The sequence below is a fragment of the Pagrus major genome, chromosome 3 (genome assembly GCF_040436345.1).
Source record: "Pagrus major chromosome 3, Pma_NU_1.0".
In the NCBI taxonomy this organism is placed as follows: domain Eukaryota; kingdom Metazoa; phylum Chordata; class Actinopteri; order Spariformes; family Sparidae; genus Pagrus; species Pagrus major.
The window spans coordinates 2096780-2123519 of record NC_133217.1 but is presented as its reverse complement, the minus strand read 5'-3'; the positions used below and the strand labels follow the sequence as shown (position 1 = coordinate 2123519).

General features: G+C 40.0%; 4 gene segments (V, D, J or C); 3 read left to right on the top strand and 1 right to left on the bottom strand.

The window, feature by feature from the left end:
- Positions 1–1096: 1096 nt before the first annotated feature.
- Positions 1097–26740, bottom strand: part of LOC140994109 (Ig kappa chain V region 3547-like) — a 75508-nt gene continuing 49864 nt past the window's right edge. The window contains 3 exon segments of the V gene segment in view: positions 1097–1419; positions 1527–1572; positions 8576–8667. Of these exon segments, the coding sequence occupies positions 1097–1419; positions 1527–1572; positions 8576–8667 (461 nt within the window).
- LOC140993391 (Ig kappa-b4 chain C region-like) lies at positions 4177–15685 on the top strand. The segment is given in 2 exon segments: positions 4177–4208; positions 15185–15685. A coding segment is annotated over 1 exon segment (258 nt).
- Positions 5285–5658, top strand: LOC140993390 (Ig kappa-b4 chain C region-like). The segment is given in 1 exon segment: positions 5285–5658. A coding segment is annotated over 1 exon segment (264 nt).
- On the top strand, positions 20588–22229 carry LOC140993865 (Ig kappa-b4 chain C region-like). The segment is given in 2 exon segments: positions 20588–20627; positions 21689–22229. A coding segment is annotated over 1 exon segment (264 nt).

Here is a 26740-nt window from a genome sequence, read left to right as displayed (position 1 = left end):
CTCCTTCTCTGTCTCCAGATTCATCACAGTTTGAAAGTGTTATTTGTGTAGCTTGCAGTAAAGCTGATATTCTCTGAATGTTAAAACAATAAAGACAAATTCATCAACTCAGTGATCTTCACACATATTATGACAAGAATAACTCCTGTCATGTGGTGATGTCTTCATTTAAAACAGTAGATCATTTATATCCTCACAGTTCTGCTGAGCAGCATTTTGTAATGTTAGATAAACATGAAAAATGATGAGAATATGTAATACAGGCGAAAACTGATAGTTGTGTCAGTGCAGCCTGACAGTGTTTAGCTGTGGTATCCTGAAGCAGGTAGATCAATAACAGAAATTGTTGATGGATAAAACTCTCTCTCTCTCTTCAGCTCCACTTTTTACTGATTTCTTTAATAAAGGGAATGTCAGAGAAAGTAATCACAGCTGCTTTGTGTCATTTTCATTTGACAATAATAAACACTGCCATCATTCAAATGTTGTGCAGGTTACAAAGATCTGTCAGTCACCTGCTGTGCTGCAGAGTGTATTTCAAGATGTAAGTGATCTGATGTTGTCAATGTGTTAATTCAAATCAGGTTTATGATGCTTTAAAATATAAATATTAAAATGTTTGACTTTTAATTTTTCTAAGTTTTAGGTGTAACCATTAATTTGCTGTAAACAACTGAATTTATCATTAAAGGTTTGGATCGGAACATTCTCGACATCAATGTTTCAGTCGGAAAAGAGTTTGAAGAGTTCAGCACAGTTTTCTCACTAAATAAGTTCCCAGACAGGTCAGAAACTGTGTCTACAATGAAAGCCATGATGAAATGTGTTGTTTTTGTGACTGTTAGAGACCTATTTTTATGATCTAATACTTTTCCAACAACCCTTGGCTGTATTTATATGAATGTGAAATGGCTATTGTGTTTGTTGTGTGTGTGTGTGTGTGTGTGTGTGTGTGTGTGTGTGTGTGTGTGTGTGTGTGTGTGTGTGTGTGTGTGTCCTCAGTGAAGTGTATCAGTCTCTGCAGTAGCTTCCAGCTGCAGCAGTCAGTTCAGTTTCTGTTCAGTCTGACTGAGGGAGGTTTTTGTACGACGGTTTTTCACTGTGTGAACACATCCTGACTGTTGGGATAGTGAAAACTCTTACAGTAGTAAACTGCTGCATCTTCAGCCTGAACTCCACTGATGGTCAGAGTGAAGTCAGAGTTTGATCCACTGCCTGTAAAACGACCTGGAATCCCTGATGCTCGAGTGCTAGCATAGTAAATTAGCAGTTTAGGAGTTTCTCCATCTCTCTGCTGGTACCAGGCTAAAAGGTTACTACTGTAAACATCCTGACTGGTCCGACAGTTGATGGTGACGGAGCCTCCCAGAGCAGAGCTCACTGCTCCAGGCTGAGTCACTGTGTACTGACCTCTGGACTCTGAGGACACAGAGACAAAAACATAAAGCAGCGTCATGGTTTTGTCGGCTTCATTTCAGAGGGACGGATGTTCATAGAGGAGAGGAGTTTGATTCTCTGGACTTTACCTGTGAAGCAGCAGCAGAGGAGAGTCCAGATGAGGATGCAGATCAAAGTCATGTTTTTGATGAGGAGGATTTCTGTGTCTTCTGTTGTCATGAAGGACAGCTGTCAGTCATCCAGTGTTCAACTCTCAGGACTATAAACTCTCCCAGAGCACTGGAGCATGGTGCTGCTGATGCAAAGTGGCTCTCTATGGAAATGCTTCAGTTATGTCAACCTGGACCCTCCCCATGAGTTTTGTCTGATACATCCAAGAATAAACTTACAGATGGGTGGTATTCAGAGAAAAGAAATTATAGTTCAAAGAGTTCAGGAACTTCTTAATTACTGACTTGCGTTAGGATCCAGTGCCATATAAAATATCTTATTTCCTTTGCTCTCAGTTTGGACTGAGCTGAAGTTTGAACTGTAGCTGTCCACATCATATCATGTTGTTGCTGTTGCCAACCCATTTCTTGCACTACTGCTCAAACATCAGGTTCACAGTCTCCATCCTAATCCCTTCATGTTCACATCAATCCGTCATTTCTTCTGGGTTCGGAGTTTCCAAGGCGCTTTTCCAAACTGAAACATTGTCTTTATTGTACCAGTGTCTACCTGTGCCAGGAGAACTCTTTTCATGTAAATTCTAAAATAGTGTCCGGACTTGATTTTCCTCATCTAGCGTACTTGCAACAAGGAACTATTTGTGGAAAGGTTGTTATTCTTTACCTCAACTCAAGGGATGAGGAACATTGCTGTAATTCTATACCAGCAGCTGGTTATTGATTTACGTCAGCTAGACAGGTAACAGGCTTTTAAAGATCGGCCAGTATTTCTAAATTCCTATGTACAATAAGGGAATTTGGTCATATGTAACATGAAACATATTGTTTTCAATCTACTCCCCTTTGCTTGTTAAGTTCTCGTACATCATGATGCATGTAAAAATCTGCACATCTATAATCAGTTGTACTACATAAAATAGGTCTAAACTTGGACGACTAATCCCGACCCACAAGATGTCTATTAGGACTTATCATATTGTTCAATTCATTTCTATTCAAGTCATTGCTGACCATTATGGCTTAAACCTATTAGTTAAGCATTGTAATGTTTGGTGTCATGCTTTCTACTATGTTTCATCTCATAGCAGATTGTGGCATTTCTGTTCAAATATTTGTGGCTTGTTTCATTCCTGCTTGGTTAGTGAGCCGCTTGGGGGAAATATTGTCCGTGTTTTTTGGGATGCCTGGCCCTCTTATTTTGGGGAGGAATTATCTGCTGCTGCTCAGGGCAGATGTCCCTTTATTGCAAAATCTCCCTACAGAGTTTATGAACCAAAGACTTTTTGTCAAGACTTCATCGGCACATATCATCTGTTAATCTGTTCAATCTTCAGTCTGTAATAACCTATTATCTTTACTTAATTCACCTGTCTCTACTGATTAAAAGTATCTGAAATGTGATTTGAGGTATGCACACATTTGGTTGATAACTGGTGTAAGTGATGATAGTGTGTGCATGTGTGTGTGTGTGTGTGTGTGTGTGTGTCCTCAGTGAAGTGTATCAGTCTCTGCAGTAGCTTCCAGCTGCAGCAGTCAGTTCAGTTTCTGTTCAGTCTGACTGAGGGAGGTTTTTGTACGACGGTTTTTCACTGTGTGAACACCCACTGACTGTTGATTTCATGAACACTCTGACAGTAGTAAACTGCTGCATCTTCGGCCTGAACTCCACTGATGGTCAGAGTGAAGGCAGAGTTTGATCCACTGCCTGTAAAACGACCTGGAATCCCTGATTCTCGAGTGCTAGCATCGTAAATGAGAAGTTTAGAAGTTTCTCCATCTCTCTGTTGGTACCAGGCTAAAGAGTCATCACCATAAACATCCTCACTGGTCCTACAGTTGATGGTGGCGGAGCCTCCCAGAGCAGAGCTCACTGCTCCAGGCTGAGTCACTGTGTACTGACCTCTGGACTCTGAGGACACAGAGACAAAAACATAAAGCAGCATCATGGTTTTGTCGGCTTCATTTCAGAGGGACGGATGTTCATAGAGGAGAGGAGTTTGATTCTCTGGACTTTACCTGTGAAGCAGCAGCAGAGGAGAGTCCAGATGAGGACGCAGATCAAAGTCATGTTTTTGATGAGGAGGATTTCTGTGTCTTCTGTTGTCATGAAGGACAGCTGTCAGTCATCCAGTGTTCAACTCTCAGGACTATAAACTCTCCCAGAGCACTGGAGCATGGTGCTGCTGATGCAAAGTGGCTCTCTATGGAAATGCTCTGACTGACTCCAACAGGGACTTGGATTACTCTCATCATGCTGTTTATCAATGGATCAATCACTTAAAGTATTGATTAGGATATTTTCAATGTCAATTTTATACAAGTTTGGCTTCATGTTTGTTGAAAAATGTGTTTCACAATGTCGTCTGTCTTGTTTAAATTAAATGAAGAGTAATTTAAGTTTCATTAAAAATGAATATATCAAATAAAAACATACATTGTGTAAATCTGTGGCTCTGATTGTAAAATATTATCAGCTGATATTAAAAGTGACGATAACACAGAGACTAATTTTGTTGAGTTTGTTTGTGTCAAAGTCAGAGAGCCGTGTCTCTCTACAGTCAGAGGTTTTTGTACGGCAGCTCAATGAGTTTGTATCACTGTGGTACACGTTCGGTGGAGGAACCAGACTGAATATTGGAAGTAAGTCAAATGTCTTATTGTTTTTGTTGTTTCAGGAGCGATTTTTTCTTTTTTTCTACATATTACAAGGAAAATAGTCATTTTTTCATGTTAATGTTTAATTTTTGCAAAAATATTTTGCAGTAAGAGACAAAGTTTGCTTCAGAAATGTGAATTAAAAAACTTATTGCAATCAATGTAAAATATTAAGACAGTAGATGAATCATTATTTCCAACTTTAATAGTAAAGTTGCATCTTTAGGGCTTGTAGGTTTAGTTCAGTGTGTCAAAGTCAGAGAGCCGTGTCTCTCTACAGTCAGAGGTTTTTGTACGGTGGCTCAATGAGTTTGTATCACTGTGGTGGACTTTTGGTGGAGGAACCAGACTGAATGTTGGAAGTAAGTTTCTGCAAAAATATTAAATAATATACTGTGAAGTCATTTTTTAATGTATTGGATGTTTGAGGCAGATAAATATATCTTGTTTTAATTCCAACACTTTTAGTATTCATGTTTTAATCCTCCTCCTTTATCATGGAGGCTAACTCAGAGCAGCTTTACTAAACATTTCTTTACACATTCCTGTCAAAGTGACATTTAAACAGCCTGAAGTGTAGAAAAGATAAAACTGTAAACCTGTTTTACAAATGTTTTGCAAGAGGAGATGTCATTTTTCACCTCAATGATAGCAGTGTTCAAAACGCTCCTCTTGTCCAACATTTGATTGCAGTCGGTTGATTTTCTGTATTTGTGTATGTGTCCACTAAATATTTTAAAGTCACATATAGTTCAGGTTTTGGCTGATTGTGATGAGAAAGTTTGATCTCTTTTATTTCCAGTGTAGTTTGATATATTTCAGCTCATTCTGTTTGATGAGTCTCTCTGTGCTGATATGCATGAGAGGCTTCTTAAAGGGAAGTGAAACAATGTGTGAGTGAGTGACTGGTGGAGCCGAAAAACCATCTGACAGAAACTCCTTAAAGGGCTAAATCAACTCTCACACAGTGAAGGTGTCCGAGTGTCTGCTGGTTGATTGACAGCTGTGTGGTCCCTGTCCTCTAAGCTGATTGGTGTCTTCTAGGTGATATACATCCCACCCTGACGGTGCTGCCCCCCTCCAGTGAGGAGCTGCAGCAGGGGACGGCCACGCTCATGTGTCTGGCCAACAAGGGCTTCCCCTCAGACTGGAGTCTGTCCTGGAAGGTGGACGGCAGCAGCAGCAGCAGCAGCAGCAGCTGGGAGGAGAGCAGGAGCCCCGGGGTGCTGGAGAAGGACGGCCGCTACAGCTGGAGCAGCACCCTGAGGCTCCCTGCAGACCAGTGGAGGAAGGTGGGCTCTGTGACCTGTGAGGCCACCCAGGGCTCCCAGACTCCAGTCTCAGAGACACTGAGGAGAGACCAGTGTTCCCAGTCCTGACCTGACTCACTGGGACTCTGCTGCTGGTTTTACTCTCATACTGCTCTCAGTCTGCAACACTGCAATTTCTTTTGCTTCATTTCATCCTTTGTTGATACTTTTAAGATCTGAAATGAATAAAGATTTCATCAAATCAGCAACTTTCATGAGATTATTTTATCATGCTTGCATCACCTCTTAGCTTCACCATGGTTTATATATACATATTTAGAAACATGAGCGAGATGGATAAGTGCAAAGTCACAACATTTCAGATAATTCAAACATTTGTCTTTAAATCAGCAATGATTTGATGGATATCATTATTTAGACAGAGCCCTTATTCTGCTTAACATGTAAAGGTTTAAAATTGTTGCGAGAATAAAATCAAGGAAATCTTTTATTTGTTGTTGTTTTTTTAATGTTTTTTTATGTGTCTGAGATCATTTGGAAATACAACATGATCATGTCTTCTCTTTGTAGTGGTATCAAAAAGGTGGGCAATAAAGGATGAGTGGAGATCATGTTGAAATTACCTCTGAAGTGGTTATGACAATGTGACAACGTGAAACCCACAAGAATCATCAGCTGGCTCTGCAACTCCTCAATGCTTTATGGAGCTTCATAGTGAGTTTCAGCTCACTGTTTGTTTGAAGCTGTTGGAGATCAAAGAAAGAGCTAAACAAAAAGTGAACTTACGTACTTGAGGTAGACACAAACATTTCTCCAAACTAATGAAAGTGTTGTAGTTGGAAAAGCAGCTGTTTGCCAAAAAGTTCATATAATCTACTTAGAAGATGATGATGTGTTCACAACATGTTTCTGCAGCTCTGAAATCGCCAGATTGTAAAGCCAGGTGAGGTTAAGTTATGATTTGTGATGTTGGGCTTTTTAAAGAAAAAGTACATGACTGAAATGAATGTATCACAAAGAAAACAGTTTAAAAATCATTGGGAAAATAGAATAGCATGTCATCAGCGTACGCAATATGACATTATGGCTATCTTAAACAACTTTTTCTATTGTTTTTTAAATAAATGTTCAAATTCACTTGCTTTTGTAAAATCTCAGGCAGAAGGATAAAAGACAAAGATGACAGACAGACCACTAATAAGTTTCTATACAAACAAAAACAACAACAAATGTGAGTTCCTTCTTGCAGACGAAATGAGTTTAAATTTTAAAATGTTGAACTTAAAGAGACATGCAGCAATGATGAAGAAAATATCAGGATCCAACTTAACTCTTTAACTGAATATATAAAGCTTGATATACTGTAGATTTAATGATGCAGTTCCACACTGTGTATTTTTCTTGGATATATATTAAGAATAATCTCACAAAACTCAGAAAAAACTATTCTGAAGAAGGAAAGTACTGATGTATTATCTTCTATATTAGCTTACCTGTTGAATGAGTTGACATCAAACTCAGAGGAGGTTAAATATTTAAATGTTTCCTAAAATAATGTTTAATATTTTTTTAAATGCGGTTTTTATTGTCAGTGTAAAATATTAGAATTAAATAATGTTATAACATCTATTATAGTCATATATTGTCTTTCAGTTTTCTGCAGCTGTTTATTCAGATCAGTTCCTCTTTAGCTGAAGGAGGTTGTTGTATGACATTGTGTCACTGTGTGAACAGGCGGCTGTAATCCTGCTGACAGTAGTAAACTCCTGCATCTTCAGTCTGAACTCCAGTGATGGTCAGAGTGAAGTCGGTCCCAGACTGACTCCCACTGAAACCATCTGAGACTCCTATATCACACCAATATGTGGTTGTGAAGTATCTGTGTCTGCAGTAGAAGATGTGATCACGATGTAAAATATGCAAACTACCATCTGTGTTTCCAGTCTAAGACTTTGTTTAAAGTTATACAAATTTCCAATTAAAGCAACAGGAAGTTTGAGTTTTTCCTGCACTAATTCAAGGTAATAAAGTTCATTTATCTGTCATGTTGCAATCCAAGGTGCACAATGAAATGTAAGCTGTAGCCCCTTCATGCTACACACACGTAGACCATCTATACAAATATTTATCCCTTTTTCTGCATGGTGTGCACTACAGTGGACAAATATTTGTAAGGTAATCTGAAGCATTAAAGCTGGAGAAACATGTCCGATCCTCCATGTGGTGGACCCTTAGAGCCCTGAACCCAGTTGCAGTTCATTATTTGTATCTGTTCATGATTTAGAGATATGGCATCTTAAAGTCTAAATAGCAGAGACAAGAGGAGATGCACCGAGTACATCTGGAATAAATGTTGAATCCTAAACACCAGGTGTCAGAATTAAATGTATTCAGATTGTAACAACATATTTTTTGTACGTTTTCTGACTGAAAGTACATCTGTCAACTACAGAGAACCAGAAACACCAAATGTTATATGCTGCCCATTTTAAATCTGACTCATTTTGTGTGTTTTATTCATAATGATGATGTAATTTACACTTGAGTGGTTTGATTAATTGCATATAGTTGAAATGGCTGCAATCCAGAATGAAGCTGAGGTCAAAGATCATGACCAAGACTTTTGTCATTAGCTGTCCCAGGTTGGCCCCTCTGGAGTATTTAGCAAATGAGACATGAACGTGGAATTATAATGTGACCTGGATGTGTGTGTGTGTGTGTGTGTGTGTGTGTGTGTGTGTCCTCAGTGAAGTGTATCAGTCTCTGCAGTAGCTTCCAGCTGCAGCAGTCAGTTCAGTTTCTGTTCAGTCTGACTGAGGGAGGTTTTTGTACGACGGTTTTTCACTGTGTGAACGGATATTGACCGTTGACGAGATGTTGACTCTTACAGTAGTAAACTGCTGCATCTTCAGCCTGAACTTCACTGATGGTCAGAGTGAAGTCAGAGTTTGATCCACTGCCTGTAAAACGACCTGGAATCCCTGATGCTCGAGTGCTACCCCTGTAAATGAGGACTTTAGGAGTTTCTCCATCTCTCTGTTGGTACCAGGATAAATAGTAGGAGCTGCCCCAAGCATGAACCCTCTGACTGGTCCTACAGTTGATGGTGACGGAGCCTCCCAGAGCAGAGCTCACTGCTCCAGGCTGAGTCACTGTGATCTGACCTCTGGACTCTGAGGACACAGAGACAAAAACATAAAGCAGCGTCATGGTTTTGTCGGCTTCATTTCAGAGGGACGAATGTTCCTAGAGGAGAGGAGTTTGATTCTCTGGACTTTACCTGTGAAGCAGCAGCAGAGGAGAGTCCAGATGAGGACGCAGATCAAAGTCATGTTTTTGATGAGGAGGATTTCTGTGTCTTCTGTTGTCATGAAGGACAGCTGTCAGTCATCCAGTGTTCAACTCTCAGGACTATAAACTCTCCCAGAGCACTGGAGCATGGTGCTGCTGATGCAAAGTGGCTCTCTATGGAAATGCTTCAGTTAGGTCAACCTGGACCCTCCCCATGAGTTTTGTCTGATACATCCAAGAATAAACTTACAGGTGGGTGGTATTCAGAGAAACAAATTAAAATTCAAAGAGTTCAGGAACATCTTAATTACTAACTTGCGTTAGGATTCAGTGCCATATAAAATGTTATTTCCTGCGCACTTAGTTTGGACTGAGCTGAAGTTTGAACTGTAGCTGTCCACATCATATCATGTTGTTGCTGTTGCCAAACCATTTCCTGCACTACTGCTCAAATATCAGGTTCAACGTCTCCATCCTAATCCCTTCATGTTCACATCAACCCGTCATTTCTTCTGGGTTCAGAGTTTCCAAGGTGCTTTTCCAAACTCAAACATTGTCTTTATTGTACCAGTGTCTACCTGTGCCAGGAGAAATCTTTTCCTGTAAATTCTAAAATAGCAGCCTGTCTTGATTTTCCTCATCTAGCGTACTTGCAACAAGGAACTATTTGTGGAAAGTTTGTTATTCTTGACCTCAACTCAAGGGATGAGGAACATTGCTGTGATTCTATAACAGCAGCTGGGTCTTGATTTACCTCAGCTAGACAGGCAACAGGCTTTTAGAGATGGGCCAGTGTTTCTAAATTCATCTGTACAATAAGGGTATTTCGTCACATGTAACATGAAACCTATTGTTTTCAATCTACTCCCCTTTGCTTGGCAAGTTCTTGTACATCATGATGCATGTAAAATCTGCTCTTCTATAATCAGTTATACTACATGAAATAGGTCTAAAATTGGACGACTAATCCCGACCCACAATAGGTTGATTAGAATGTATCATATTCTGAAATTTCTTGCTATTCAAATCATTGCTGACCATTTGCCATTGCTGTCTGAGGCCTTCAAATGTCAAGCAAGTAATTTTTGTTCTCAAGCTATTGTTGGCTAAGATATTCAGGTCACAGTTGACCATATTGTATTAATAGTTAAAGTCTTTAAATCTGAAACAGGTCATTTCTCTCTACTAGCCATTGATGGTGACCATTCATTATTGCTGGCTAAAACATATATTATTATCCGTCTCTTCTGATTGAAAGTATCTGAAATGTGATTTGAGGTATGCACACATTAGATTGTTGATGAGTGTAAGTGATATGGGACTCATACAAATATCTGGGTTGGTGCTGGACAATAAACTGGAGTGGTCTACAAACACGGAGGCAGTCTACAAAAAGGGCCTGAGCTTGCTTTACTTCCTGAGGAGGCTCAGCTCCTTTAATGTCTGCAACCGGATGCTCCAGATATTTGATCAGTCTGTTGTTGCGAGCACATCTTCTTCGCTGTGGTGTCCTGGGGTGCGGGCATCAAGACGAAGAATGCCAACAGACTGAACAAACTCTTAAAGAAGGCACGGTCTGTTGTTGGCTCTAAGCTTGTCACCCTGGAGGAGGTGGTGGAGGACAGGATGCTGGCAACACTGCTGGCTATCATGGACAATGCCTCTCACCCCCAACACAAAACTCTGGACAAGCTTAAGAGCAACTTCAGCAACAGACTCCTTCAACCCTGCTGCTAAAAGGAACGGCACAGGAAGTCATTCCTACCTGGTACCATCAGACTTTACAACACTTACTCCAAAACACACAAATAATCTTAACTTATTATTACTGTAGTAAAATTATTATTACTGTAAATAAAACTGCACCTTATTCTCTTGCACCTTATATTCCACTTTACTCCTCAATACCTCAGTATTTTATTTTACTCTATAACTACCTAAGCATTTTATTGTATATAGTACTTTATTGCTTCTTCTTGTTTCTATATTTCCTTTGTATTTTGACTGTATTTGTACTTGAATGTAACAGCTGCTATGGTAACCTAATTTCCCCTTGGGGATTAATAAAGTTATCTATCTATCTATCTATCTATCTATCTATAATAGTGTGTGTGTGTGTGTGTGTGTGTGTGTGTCCTCAGTGAAGTGTATCAGTCTCTGCAGTAGCTTCCAGCTGCAGCAGTCAGTTCAGTTTCTGTTCAGTCTGACTGAGGGAGGTTTTTGTACGACGGTTTTTCACTGTGTGAACACCCACTGACTGTTGGGATAGTGAAAACTCTGACAGTAGTAAACTGCTGCATCTTCAGCCTGAACTCCACTGATGGTCAGAGTGAAGTCAGAGTTTGATCCACTGCCTGTAAAACGACCTGGAATCCCTGATGCTCGAGTGCTAGCCCAGTAAATGAGAGGTTTAGGAGTTTCTCCATCTCTCTGTTGGTACCAGGCGAAAAGGTGGTTGCTGTTCCAAACACGAACGTTATGACTGGTCCTACAGTTGATGGTGACGGAGCCTCCCAGAGCAGAGCTCACTGCTCCAGGCTGAGTCACTGTGTACTGACCTCTGGACTCTGAGGACACAGAGACAAAAACATAAAGCAGCGTCATGGTCTTGTCGGCTTCATTTCAGAGGGACGGATGTTCATAGAGGAGAGGAGTTTGATTCTCTGGACTTTACCTGTGAAGCAGCAGCAGAGGAGAGTCCAGATGAGGACGCAGATCAAAGTCATGTTTTTGATGAGGAGGATTTCTGTGTCTTCTGTTGTCATGAAGGACAGCTGTCAGTCATCCAGTGTTCAACTCTCAGGACTATAAACTCTCCCAGAGCACTGGAGCATGGTGCTGCTGATGCAAAGTGGCTCTCTATGGAAATGCTTCAGTTATGTCAACCTGGACCCTCCCCATGAGTTTTGTCTGATACATCCAAGAATAAACGATGGGTTAGGGTTAGGGTTAGTACCACAGTATCCATCATAATCCCTTCATGTTTACATCAATCTGTCATTTCTTCTGGGTTCAGAGTTTCCAAGGTGCTTTTCCAAACTGAAACATTGTCTTTATTGTACCAGTGTCTACCTGTGCCAGGAGAACTCTTTTCCTGTAAATTCTAAAATAGCGTCCGGTCTTGATTTTCCTCATCTATCATACTTGCAACAAGGAACTATTTGTGGAAGGTTTGTTATTTTTGACCTCAACTCAAGGGATGAGGAACATTACTGTAATTCTATAATAGCAGCTGGGTCTTGATTTACCTCAGCTAGACGGGTAACAGGCTTTTAGAGATGGGCCAGTATTTCTAAATTCCTCTGCACAATAAGGAATTTTGGTAATTTGTAAAATGAAACCTATTGTTTTCAATGTACTCCCCTTTACTTTGTAAGTTCTTGTACATTGTGATGCATGTAAAAATATGCACTTCTATAATCAGTTATACGACATAAAATAGGTCTAAACTTAGACGACTAATCCAGACCCACAATATGTTAATTAGAAGAATCATATTCTTCAATTTATTGCTATTCAAGTCATTGCTGACCATTTGCCATTGCTGTCTGAGGCCTTTTAAATGCCAATCAGGGCATTGTTGTAATCAAGCTAATGCTGGCTAAGATATTCAGGTCACAGTTGACCATTATATATTATAGTTAAAGTCTTAAAATCTCAAGCAGGGCATTTCTCTCCTCTAGCCATTGATGGTGAAGCTAGTCAGGTCACTCCTGACCATTCACTATTGCTGGTTAAAACCTATCAGTTAAGCATTTTAAAGTTTTTGGTGTCATGCTTTCTACTATGTTTCATCTCATAGCAGATTATGGCATTTTTTTTAAGTATTCACGGCTTGTTTCATTCCTGCTTGGTTAGTGAGCCGCTTGGGTGAAATAGTTCCCTGTGTTTTTTGGGATGCCTGGCCCTCTTATTTTGGGGAAAATTATATGCTGCTGCTCAGGGCGCATGTCCCTTTATTACAAAATCTCCCTAAAGAGTTGATGTACCAAAGGGTTTTTGTCAAGACTTCATCAGCAGATATGATCTGTTAATCTATTTAATCTCCAGTCTGTAATAACCTATTATCTTTACTTAATTCACCTGTCTCTACTGATTGAACGTATCTGAAATGTAATTTGAGGTATGCACACATTTGGTTGATAATGATGTAAGTGATAATAGTGTGTGTGTGTGTGTGTGTGTGTGTCCTCAGTGAAGTGTATCAGTCTCTGCAGTAGCTTCCAGCTGCAGCAGTCAGTTCAGTTTCTGTTCAGTCTGACTGAGGGAGGTTTTTGTACGACGGTTTTTCACTGTGTGAACACACGCTGACTGTTGATGCTGTGGTAACTCTGACAGTAGTAAACTGCTGCATCTTCAGCCTGAACTCCACTGATGGTCAGAGTGAAGGCAGAGTTTGATCCACTGCCTGTAAAACGACCTGGAATCCCGGATGCTCTTCTATTAGCATAGTAAATGAGAAGTTTAGGAGTTTCTCCATCTCTCTGTTGGTACCAGAAAAGGTCTTCTCCATCATTTACCCTCTGACTGGTCCGACAGTTGATGGTGACGGAGCCTCCCAGAGCAGAGCTCACTGCTCCAGGCTGAGTCACTGTGACCTGACCTCTGGACTCTGAGGACACAGAGACAGAAACATAAAGCAGCATCATGGTTTTGTCGTCTTCATTTCAGAGGGACGGATATTCATAGAGGAGAGGAGTTTGATTCTCTGGACTTTACCTGTGAAGCAGCAGCAGAGGAGAGTCCAGATGAGGACGCAGGTCAAAGTCATGTTTTTGATGAGGAGGATTTCTGTGTCTTCTGTTGTCATGAAGGACAGCTGTCAGTCATCCAGTGTTCAACTCTCAGGACTATAAACTCTCCCAGAGCACTGGAGCATGGTGCCGCTGATGCAAAGTGGCTCTCTATGGAAATGCTCTGACTGACTCCAACAGGGACTTGGATTACTCTCATCATGCTGTTTATCAATGGATCAATCACTCAAAGTATTGATTAGGATATTTTCAATGTCAATTTTATACGAGTTTGGCTTCATGTTTGTTGAAAAATGTCTTTCACAATGTCGTCTGTCTTGTTTAAATGAAATGAAGAGTAAATTAAGTTTCATTAAAAATTAACATATATCAAATAAAAACATACATTGTGTAAATCTGTGGCTCTGTGTAATCGTCACTTTTCATATCAGCTGATAATATTTTACAATCAGAGACTAATTTTGTTGAGTTTGTTTGTGTCAAAGTCAGAGAGCCGTGTCTCTCTACAGTCAGAGGTTTTTGTACGGCGGCTCAATGAGTTTGTATCACTGTGGTACACGTTCGGTGGAGGAACCAGACTGGATGTTGGAAGTAAGTCAAATGTTTTATTGTTTTTGTTGTTTCAGGAGCAATTTTTTCTTTTTTCTTCATATTACAAGGAAAATAGTCAGTTTTTCATATTAATGTTTAATTTTTGCAAAAATATTTGTCAGTAACAGACAAAGTTTGCTTCAGAAATGTGAATTAAAAAACTTATTCCAGTAGATATAAAATATTAAGACAGTAGATAAATCATTATTTCCAACTTTAATAGTAAAGTTGCATCTTGAGGGCTTGTAGGTTTAGTTCAGTGTGTCAAAGTCAGAGAGCCGTGTCTCTCTACAGTCAGAGGTTTTTGTACCGCGGTTTTGTATCACTGTGGTGGACTTTTGGTGGAGGAACCAGACTGAATGTTGGAAGTAAGTTTCTGCACAAATATTAAATAATATACTGTGAAGTCATTTTTAATGTCATGTTTCGGGTGTTTGAGGCAGATAAATATATCTTGTTTTAATTCCAACACTTTTAGTATTCATGTTTTAATCCTCCTCCTTTATCATGGAGGCTAACTCAGAGCAGTTTTACTAAACATTTCTTTACACATTCCTGTCAAAGTGACATTTAAACAGCCTGAAGTGTAGAAAAGAAAAAAACTGTAAACCCGTTTTACAAATGTTTTGCAAGAGGAGATATCATTTTTCACCTCAATGATAGCAGTGTTCAAAACGCTCCTCTTGTCCAACATTTGATTGCAGTCGGTTGATTTTCTGGATTTGTGTATGTGTCTATTAATATTTTAAAGTCACATATAGTTCAGGTTTTGGCTGATTGTGATGAGAAAGTTTAATTTCTTTTATTTCCAGTGTAGTTTGATATATTTCAGCTCATTCTGTTTGATGATTCTCTCTGTGCTGATATGCATGAGAGGCTTCTTAAAGGGAAGTGAAACAATGTGTGAGTGAGTGACTGGTGGAGCAGAAAAACCATCTGACAGAAACTCCTTAAAGGACTAAATCAACTCTCACACAGTGAAGGTGTCCGAGTGTCTGCTGGTTGATTGACAGCTGTGTGGTCCCTGTCCTCTAAGCTGATTGGTGTCTCCTAGGTGATGTCCATCCCACCCTGACGGTGCTGCCCCCCTCCAGTGAGGAGCTGCAGCAGGGGACGGCCACGCTCATGTGTCTGGCCAACAAGGGCTTCCCCTCAGACTGGAGTCTGTCCTGGAAGGTGGACGGCAACAGCAGAAGCAGCCGCTGGGAGGAAAGCAGGAGCCCCGGGGTGCTGGAGAAGGACGGCCGCTACAGCTGGAGCAGCACCCTGAGGCTCCCTGCAGACCAGTGGAGCAAGGTGGGCTCTGTGACCTGTGAGGCCACCCAGGGCTCCCAGACTCCAGTCTCAGAGACACTGAGGAGAGACCAGTGTTCCCAGTCCTGACCTGACTCACTGGGACTCTGCTGCTGGTTTTACTCTCATACTGCTCCCAGTCTGCAACACTGTCTCGCTCTCTGTGTCTTTTTTCTTTCTTCTACCTCTTTAGTTCCCTCACTCACTCTCTAATCAAATGTTTCATTCACAAAGTTTTGTTGCTTGTTGTCATTCAGATTATTTCGACACAATAAAGACTAATTCATCAAATCAGTTGTTGTCATGTTGTGTGTTTGACAGATAAACTGTATGTGTCTTATGTATGAAGTGTCCCATTGGTTGAAACACTCACATGGTTTTACAAGTGTCCAGAAAGTCAAATGAATCCTATAAACTATAAAGTCTGAAGAGAATTTATTGCATTTGAAGGATATTATCAGCATATTATATCATCATCGTATCATTATCAGCAGTGTCATTTTAACATACATTACAAGTGATGAGCTTTTCTATGAACACAAGCCCATTAAAAACGTAGTGTGTTGAGGTTTGTTGAACATTAAACGTGTGACTAAAATGCAAATTGTATGTATTTCAGATTTGATTAGAAATGCTTTAAAAATACTGTTTAAAGACAGGGTGCAGCAGTCCCAGTGTGTAGGACTTGCTATGTGTTTTATTTTCACTAATGGCATCTTAAAGTCAACGTAGCAGAGACAAGAGGAGATGCACCGAGTACATCTGTAATAAATGTTGAATCCTAAACACCAGGTGTCAGAATTAAATGTATTCAGATTGTAACAACATATTTTTTGTACATTTTCTGACTGAAAGTACATCTGTCCACTCCAGAGGACCTTAAACACCAAATGTTATATGCTGCCCATTTTAAATCAGCCTCATTTAGTGTGTTTTATTCATAATGATGATGTAATTTACACTTGAGTGGTTTGATTAATTGCATATAGTTGAAATGGCTGCAATCCAGAATGAAGCTGAGGTCAAAGATCATGACTAAGACTTTTGTCATTAGCTGTCCCAGGTTGGCCCCTCTGGAGTATTTAGCAAATGAGACATGAAGGTGGAATTATAATGTGACCTGGATGTGTGTGTGTGTGTGTGTGTGTGTGTGTGTGTGTGTGTGTGTGTGTGTGTGTGTGTGTGTGTGTGTGTATGTGTGTGTGTGTGTGTGTCCTCAGTGAAGTGTATCAGTCTCTGCAGTAGCTTCCAGCTGCAGCAGTCAGTTCAGTTTCTGTTCAGTCTGACTGAGGGAGGTTTTTGTACGACGGTTTTTCACTGTGTGAACACAGCTTGACTGTTGATATCATGATAACTCTGACAGTAGTAAACTGCTGCATCTTCAGCCTGAACTCCACTGATGGTCAGAGTGAAGGCAGAGTTTGATCCACTGCCTGTAAAACGACCTGGGATCCCTGATTCTCGAGTGCTAGCAGCGTAAATGAGGAGTTTAGGACTTTCTCCGTCTCTCTGTTGGTACCAGGCTAAATAGTTATTATTATAAACATCCCGACTGGTCCGACAGTTGATGGTGACGGAGCCTCCCAGAGCAGAGCTCACTGCTCCAGGCTGAGTCACTGTGACCTGACCTCTGGACTCTGAGGACACAGAGACAAAAACATAAAGCAGCGTCATGGTCTTGTCGGCTTCATTTCAGAGGGACGGATGTTCATAGAGGAGAGGAGTTTGATTCTCTGGACTTTACCTGTGAAGCAGCAGCAGAGGAGAGTCCAGATGAGGACGCAGATCAAAGTCATGTTTTTGATGAGGAGGATTTCTGTGTCTTCTGTTGTCATGAAGGACGGCTGTCAGTCATCCAGTGTTCAACTCTCAGGACTATAAACTCTCCCAGAGCACTGGAGCATGGTGCTGCTGATGCAAAGTGGCTCTCTATGGAAATGCTCTGACTGACTCCAACAGGGACTTGGATTACTCTCATCATGCTGTTTATCAATGGATCAATCACTTAAAGTATTGATAATGAAAGTTTACATACCAATTTTAAATGATTCTGACTTCATGCTTTTTAAAAACGTGTTTCAAAATGTCCTCTGTCTTCGATTAGTCTCATCATGCTGTTTATCAATGGATCAATCGCTTGATCAGATTATTGATCAGAAGCATGTCATTGTTGATTTCTTTGTGAATTTGGGTTTTTAACATAAATACGTCATAGGAACAAAATGCAACCTTTAACTTTTTATCTGTAGTACTGAAACCTGTCTGTCGTCATGGTTCGGCAGTGATGCCTGTCTGTTGCCATGGTTACTGAGCCCAGAGAGGGAAGTGAAACATTTCAGATCAGTTTCATCCAATCTGAGGAAGACCAACAGAACTAGAAGCTCCTCTGCTGCAGCCAACAGGATGGAGTTTAGTTGAGCTCATATAAACTTTATTAATCTCTCTCTCTCTGCAGTGGGTCGAGTTGTTTTACTGGTTACTTTTACTAGTTTTAGTCTCTTTATCTGCAACTCTGTGTCGTCCTGTCTCAAAAAATTGAAATTCTCATTGTTGCAGTAATCAGATGCTTTTCATGCTGTGAGACAATAAATTCATTTTTGTGTCGGGATAAATAAAAATGTATGGATGTGCTTTTACCAACAAAACATTCTTTATTTTATATTTTCACATGTTCAGGATTATAACTCATATCAGGTAATATTTTCTTGTCACTGGTGATAGGTACATTAAAACTCTCTGGGATTACTTCATGCATCGACAGTTATCCTCTAACTTGTTCAATGTCATCTGACAGTGTCGCACTTCAGCAGTAGTATCATAAAGAAAATATAAACGTTTTGAGAATTTAAATAAATCATTTCAACATGTATTTGTTGACAGGAATCTAAAATCTTTGATAGAGTTTTAAGGGTTTGAAAGAAAATGCGGCGTATCATCAGCATACAATGATATACTGTTCTTAAAGACTTTAGACATTGTTTTCTTCATATTGTTCCATGTTTCCAAAGTAACATCACTATTGAGTTATTCATTACATGCTGTCTCACTGGTATTGAGATGCTATTATTTTTACATTATTTAATCTAAAAGGGCATTATCTCATTAATGAAAATAATGTATCTTTGTTGCTCTCTTTCAACAAATGTAGCTTTTTTCTATTCTTATATTGTAAGTGTTTGAATATTGTTCAACCATTTAATGAAAAGTCACCCAGGTATCCCTTGACTTTATTTTGTAAGGTTTCATTTATATCCAGAAGAAGTTTGAAATCCTATCAATGATGTACAAACGTCTGGAAAAAACAAACAAGAACAACAGACATATAAAGGAATGGATTTGAAAGAAAGAAGCAGGCGGTAACCCCTGCAGGGCTGCACTGACACAACAGCTTATGTGCACAGCCGTTATAATATTTAGAATAAACAACTGAAAGCTATTGTATATTTTCTCTCATTAAATCTGAAGTTTGCCTGGAAACAATATTACAGAAGGAGAATCAGTACGATCCAAGTGATCGAGGATATTTAACCTCAGCAGCTGCAGAATCGGTCAAAACTGAAATCAAAACAAAATCTTAAATAAATGCTTAACATGTACAAGCTGAGGACCTCTCATTTTATGGTGTTTCATTCAATTAAGTTATTAATTATGTGTCATGTTTCAGATACTGGCGTTGTCCATTCTGTCAGTCCTCAGAATCACACCTGTCAGTACTTTCTCACAAGGACACAGAGATTTTGTTTCAACAACATAAGAAAACACTGGATCTACAGGATAAAAGCTGCAGGGCAGCTATAAACCAGTGTGGATGCAGAGGTAAGATAAAGCTTTGCTCTCACCACTGGGAGCTGTGTGCCCGTTTTTCTATATAAATGAAATTCCCAGGGTGGCATTGTCAGCGCCTCCTTAGTTAAACCAGCTAACCACCTGCCACACTTTCATTGATCTTGTTTTAATACATGATGATCAGCAGTTAAAGCATCAATGGTGAAATGATCAATCTGTGTGTGTGTGTGTGTGTGTGTGTGTGTGTCCTCAGTGAAGTGTATCAGTCTCTGCAGTAGCTTCCAGCTGCAGCAGTCAGTTCAGCTTCTGTTCAGTCTGACTGAGGGAGGTTTTTGTACGACGTTTTTTCACTGTGTGAACACATCCTGACTATTGATTTCATGATAACTCTGACAGTAGTAAACTGCTGCATCTTCAGCCTGAACTCCACTGATGGTCAGAGTGAAGGCAGAGTTTGATCCACTGCCTGTAAAACGACCTGGAATCCCTGATGCTCTACCGTTAGTCCAGTAAATGAGAAGTTTAGGAGTTTCTCCATCTCTCTGTTGGTACCAGGCTAAATGGTGGAATGGGAAGTTAGTATGATAATAAACATCCCGACTGGTCCTACAGTTGATGGTGACGGAGCCTCCCAGAGCAGAGCTCACTGCTCCAGGCTGAGTCACTGTGACCTGACCTCTGGACTCTGAGGACACAGAGACAAAAACATAAAGCAGTGTCATGGTTTTGTCGGCTTCATTTCAGAGGGACGGGTGTTCATAGAGGAGAGGAGTTCGATTCTCTGGACTTTACCTGTGAAGCAGCAGCAGAGGAGAGTCCAGATGAGGACGCAGATCAAAGTCATGTTTTTGATGAGGAGGATTTCTGTGTCTTCTGTTGTCATGAAGGACAGCTGTCAGTCATCCAGTGTTCAACTCTCAGGACTATAAACTCTCCCAGAGCACTGGAGCATGGTGCTGCTGATGCAAAGTGGCTCTCTATGGAAATGCTCTGACTGACTCCAACAGGGACTTGGATTACTCTCATCATGCTGTTTATCAATGGATCAATCACTTAAAGTATTGATTAGGATATTTTCAATGTCAATTTTATACGAGATTGGCTTCATGTTTGTTGAAAAATGTGTTTCACAATGTCGTCTGTCTTGTTTAAATGAAATGAAGAGTAAATTAAGTTTCATTAAAAATGAACATATATCAAATAAAAACATACATTGTGTAAATCTGTGGCTCTGTGTTATCGTCACTTTTCATATCAGCTGATAATATTTTACAATCAGAGTCTAATTTTGTTGAGTTTGTTTGTGTCAAAGTCAGAGAGCCGTGTCTCTCTACAGTCAGAGGTTTTTGTACGGCGGCTCAATGAGTTTGTATCACTGTGGTACACGTTCGGTGGAGGAACCAGACTGAGTGTTGGAAGTAAGTCAAATGTTTTATTGTTTTTGTTATTTCAGGAGCTATTTTCTCGTTTTTTCTTCATATTACAAGGAAAATAATCATTTTTTCATGTTAATGTTTGATTTTTGCAAAAATATTTTGCAGTAAGAGACAAAGCTTGCTTCAGAACTGGAATTAAAAAACTTATTGCAGTCAATGTGAAATATTAAGACAGTAGATGAATCATTATTTCCAACTTTAATAGTAAAGTTGCATCTTGAGGGCTTGTAGGTTTAGTTCAGTGTGTCAAAGTCAGAGAGCCGTGTCTCTCTACAGTCAGAGGTTTTTGTACGGCGGCTCAATGAGTTTGTATCACTGTGGTGGACTTTTGGTGGAGGAACCAGACTGAATGTTGGAAGTAAGTTTCTGCACTAATATTAAATAATATACTGTGAAGTAACTTTTAATGTCATGTTTTGGATGTTTGAGGCAGATAAATATATCTTGTTTTAATTCCAACACTTTTAGTATTCATGTTTTAATCCTCCTCCTTTATCATGGAGGCTAACTCAGAGCAGCTTTACTAAACATTTCTTTACACATTCCTGTCAAAGTGACATTTAAACAGCCTGAAGTGTAGAAAAGATAAAACTGTAAACCTGTTTTAGAAATGTTTTGCAAGAGGAGATATCATTTTTCACCTCAATGATAGCAGTGTTCAAAACGCTCCTCTTGTCCAACATTTGATTGCAGTCGGTTGATTTTCTGTATTTGTGTATGTGTCCACTAAATATTTTAAAGTCACATATAGTTCAGGTTTTGGCTGATTGTGATGAGAAAGTTTGATCTCTTTTATTTCCAGTGTAGTTTGATATATTTCAGCTCATTCTGTTTGATGATTCTCTCTGTGCTGATATGCATGAGAGGCTTCTTCAAGGGAAGTGAAACAAGTGTGAGTGAGTGACTGGTGGAGCAGAAAAACCATCTGACAGAAACTCCTTAAAGGACTAAATCAACTCTCACACAGTGAAGCTGTCCGAGTGTCTGCTGGTTGATTGACAGCTGTGTGGTCCCTGTCCTCTAAGCTGATTGGTGTCTCCTAGGTGATGTCCATCCCACCCTGACGGTGCTGCCCCCCTCCAGTGAGGAGCTGCAGCAGGGGACGGCCACGCTCATGTGTCTGGCCAACAAGGGCTTCCCCTCAGACTGGAGTCTGTCCTGGAAGGTGGACGGCAGCAGCAGCAGCAGCAGCAGCAGCTGGGAGGAGAGCAGGAGCCCCGGGGTGCTGGAGAAGGACGGCCGCTACAGCTGGAGCAGCACCCTGAGGCTCCCTGCAGACCAGTGGAGGAAGGTGGGCTCTGTGACCTGTGAGGCCACCCAGGGCTCCCAGACTCCAGTCTCAGAGACACTGAGGAGAGACCAGTGTTCCCAGTCCTGACCTGACTCACTGGGACTCTGCTGCTGGTTTTACTCTCATACTGCTCTCAGTCTGCAACACTGTCTCTCTCTCTCTCTGTCTTTTTTCTTTCTTCTACCTCTTTAGTTCCCTCACTCACTCTCTAATCACATGTTTCATTCACAAAGTTTTGTTGCTTGTTGTCATTCAGATTATTTCAACACAATAAAGACTAATTCATCAAATCACTTGTTGTCATGTTGTCATGTTGTGTGTTTGACAGATAAACTGTATGTGTCTTATGTATGAAGTGTCCCATTGGTTGAAACACTCACATGGTTTTACAAGTGTCCAGAAAGTCAAATGAATCCTATAAACTATAAAGTCTGAAGAGAATTTATTGCATTTGAAGGATGTTATCAGCATATTATATCATCATCGTATCATTATCAGCAGTGTCATTTTAACAGACATTACAAGTGATGAGCTTTTCTATGGACACAAGCCCATTAAAAACGTAGTGTGTTGAGGTTTGTTGAACATTAAACGTGTGACTAAAATGTAAATTGTCTGTATTTCAGATTTGATCAGAAATGCTTTAAAAATACTGTTTAAAGACAGGGTGCAGCAGTCCCAGTGTGTAGGACTTGCTATGTGTTTTATTTTGGCTGAATTTCAAACCTCCTCTCGACTGATTGCAGTGGATTCAGATCTCATGTGTACAGGCTGTGGAGACTGGCTCCTAATTAATGAGTGAAAGCAGCTTGGGGCATTCCCCTCTCAGCCAATCAGGTTGTGAAGACGGCCTTTTGTGAAGGCTTAAGAGAGGTGGAGAACGGCATCCAGGTCAGTCTGATTCTGTCATCATGTCTTAAACCTCTGAAGTGTCTCTGTTTCTGTGCAGCTGCTGATTCAGATCAGTGTCTCTTGAGCTGAGGGAGGTTTGTCAGTAATATTATAGTATTGAAAGAGTGTACGTAAATACATTTCTAGGTGTGATAATAGAGCACAATATCTGCTGGAAACCTCACATAAAACATATACGATCTAAACTGTCAGGAAGCATCTCAGTCCTGTGTGAGACGAAGCTCGTACTGGATCACAAACCACTGCACATTCTCTACTGTTCACTGGTCTGACCATATTTAATTGACTGTGTGGAGGTCTGAGAGGGAACACCTACAAAAGCTCACTGCAACCACTTTTCACACTTCAACAAAGAGCCATAAGAACAGTTCATGAAGTCAGATATTATCATCACACCACACTTATTGTAGTCCAGTTTATACCATTTTATACTGTCATATTTATATCTATATTTATATCCAACCCCAATACTGACATACCTATTCCACACTATTTATATCTCCGGACTTTATATTCCCGAATGTCTCTTAGCTGTACATATTTTATTTTTATTTTTAGATCTATATTTCTATTTTATTTTATATTCTTATATTTCTATTTTCTGCTTTTTCTGTACATATTCACTTATATTGTCTGGACAGAGGGAAACACAATTTCAATTCTCTGTATGTCTTGTACATATTGCAGTTTTGACAATAAAGTCGACTTTGAACTTTGAACTTTTTTGTTTTTAAATTCCCGTGCGATAAAGTTAATCAACCTGGTTGAATATCAAACTGCACAAATACTGTATGAAGCAAGAAACAAACTACTAGCAGGTAACATTCAGAAACTTTTCTTTGATAGAGAGGGGGGTTATATTTTGAGGGAAAAGTTGAATTTCAATATGCGATCTGTTCGTACGACTATAAAACGTGAGTGCATTTCAATCTGCGGTGTGAAACTGTGGAATGGTTCGAGCATGGAGCTGAAGCAACGTCTGAGCATGATCCAGTTCAGAACAAGGTCCAACGAGATGATTATCAAAAGGTCCAGGGACGAGGGAGGGCTTTAAAAATCACCAGGTGTTTTCATAGATGTATGCATGTGTTTGTGTGTACAAAATATTAATATGTTATGAAATATACATTTACTTTAATAACTTTTATAATAAGATACAGAAATTTGGTCAATGTATATATATTATGTATATTATATTATAAGCTGTGTATGTGTGAGTGTATGTATGTACATAGATGAGTGCACATGTAAGTATGTATATGTACATGTGTTCAGTACATATGTTTTATATGCATATATGGGTGTGTATGTAAATATATTTATATATAATATGTGATTGATTAATTGTACATATAGTATATTGAATTGTATATAGTTACATGGGAGTGCACGTGTGGCATGTTGTGTTTAGTTTTCACATGTCTGAAATGAATTTGCATTCATTCATTCATTCATTCTCTTCTGGGTTCAGTGTTTGTGGACACATTTCTCTTGCATATCTATCAGTTTTCGGAGGAGCTTTTCCAAACTGAAACAATGTTTTCATTCCCAGTGTCTACCTGTGGCAGGAGGAAACTTCCTGTAAACTCTAGAATAGCGGCCGGCCTTGATTTTCCTCATCTAGCGTATTTGGGACAAGCAACTATTTCAGGAAATTGTGTCATCGTGGCCCAGCTGCTCTTTAGCTCAACTCAAGGGATGAGGAACATCACTGTACTTCTATAACAGCAGCTGGGTCTTTACCTCAACTACACAGGTAACAGGCATTTAGAGATGGGCTGGTATTTCTATATTTCTCTTGTTTTTAAACTACTCCTCTTTGCTTGTTAAGTTATTTAACATCATGATACTTGTAGAAGAAGCTACACTTCTGTATCAGTTATTCTAAATGAAATAGGTCTGTGAAATTGAGATGAGTAATCCAGACCTACAAAGTGTTGATTAGCATTCATCATATGGTTGAATTTATTGCTATTCAGGTCACAGCTGACCATTAGCCGCTGCTGGTTGAACTGATATATCATGAGCAGAACACTGCCGTCCAAACTGTATTCAGGATACTGCTGACCATTAGCCATGTGTGTGGAACAAGCCTATACATCAGAAGCAGGGCAAAGAATCATTAATGGTAGGCTGTTAGTTTTCTTTGTGAGCCATGTTTCATAATGAATTCTGTCTCTAAGTTTATGATTATATCTTTGTTTGTTTAACTGGGTCCTGTTTCATTTGTTTCATGGTGAGAAGCTGTGATGGAGGAATTAACTTGTTTTCTACCGAAACAAGTTTGTCATTGAACTTGTTCTGATACAAGTTTATTGGTGGTTAAAGCGTCAATACATGACATGATTAATCTGCTTGATGAAACTGTGTGTGTGTGTGTGTGTGTGTGTGTGTGTGTGTGTGTGTGTGTGTGTGTGTGTGTGTGTGTGTCCTCAGTGAAGTGTATCAGTCTCTGCAGTAGCTTCCAGCTGCAGCAGTCAGTTCAGTTTCTGTTCAGTCTGACTGAGGGAGGTTTTTGTACGACGGTTTTTCACTGTGTGAACACCCTGTTGGGATAGTGAAGACTCTGACAGTAGTAAACTGCTGCATCTTCAGCCTGAACTCCACTGATGGTCAGAGTGAAGGCAGAGTTTGATCCACTGCCTGTAAAACGACCTGGAATCCCTGATTCTCTTCTGTTAGCATAGTAAATGAGAAGTTTAGGAGTTTCTCCATCTCTCTGTTGGTACCAGGCTAAACGGTGGTTGCTGCCCCAAGCATGAACCGTCTGACTGGTCCTACAGTTGATGGTGACGGAGCCTCCCAGAGCAGAGCTCACTGCTCCAGGCTGAGTCACTGTGTACTGACCTCTGGACTCTGAGGACACAGAGACAAAAACATAAAGCAGCGTCATGGTTTTGTCGGCTTCATTTCAGGGGGACGGATGTTCATAGAGGAGAGGAGTTTGATTCTCTGGACTTTACCTGTGAAGCAGCAGCAGAGGAGAGTCCAGATGAGGACGCAGATCAAAGTCATGTTTTTGATGAGGAGGATTTCTGTGTCTTCTGTTGTCATGAAGGACAGCTGTCAGTCATCCAGTGTTCAACTCTCAGGACTATAAACTCTCCCAGAGCACTGGAGCATGGTGCTGCTGATGCAAAGTGGCTCTCTATGGAAATGCTTCAGTTAGGTCAACCTGGACCCTCCCATGAGTTTTGTCTGATGCATCCAAGAATAAACTTACAGATGGGTGGTATTCAGAGAAACAAATTTAAATTCAAAGACTTCAGGAACATCTTAATTACTAACTTGTGTTAGGATTCAGTGCCATGTAAAATATCTTATTTCCTGTGCTCTTAGTTTGGACTGAGCTGAAGTTTGAACTGTAGCTGTCCACATCATATCATGTTGTTGCTGTTGCCAAACCATTTCCTGCACTACTGCTCAAATATGGGATTCACAGTCTCCATCCTAATCCCTTCATGTTCACATGAATCTGTCATTTCGCTTTTCCAAATTTAAACATTGTCTTTATTGTACCAGTGTCTACCTGTGCCAGGAGAACTCTTTTCATGTAAATTCTAAAAAGGCGGCCGGTCTATGATTTCCCTCAGCTAGACGGGGAACAGGCTTTTAGAGATGGGCCAGTATTTCTAAATTCCTCTGCACAATAAGGAATTTTGGTCATTTGTAAAATGAAACCTATTGTTGTCAATGTACTCCCCTTTACTTTGTATGTTCTTGTACATTGTGATGCATGTAAAAATCTGCACGTCTATAATCAGTTATACTACATAAAATAGGTCTAAACTTGGACGACTAATCCAGACCCACAATGTTAATTAGAAGAATCATATTCTTCAATTTATTTCTATTCAAGTCATTGCTGACCATTTGCCATTGCTGTTTGAGG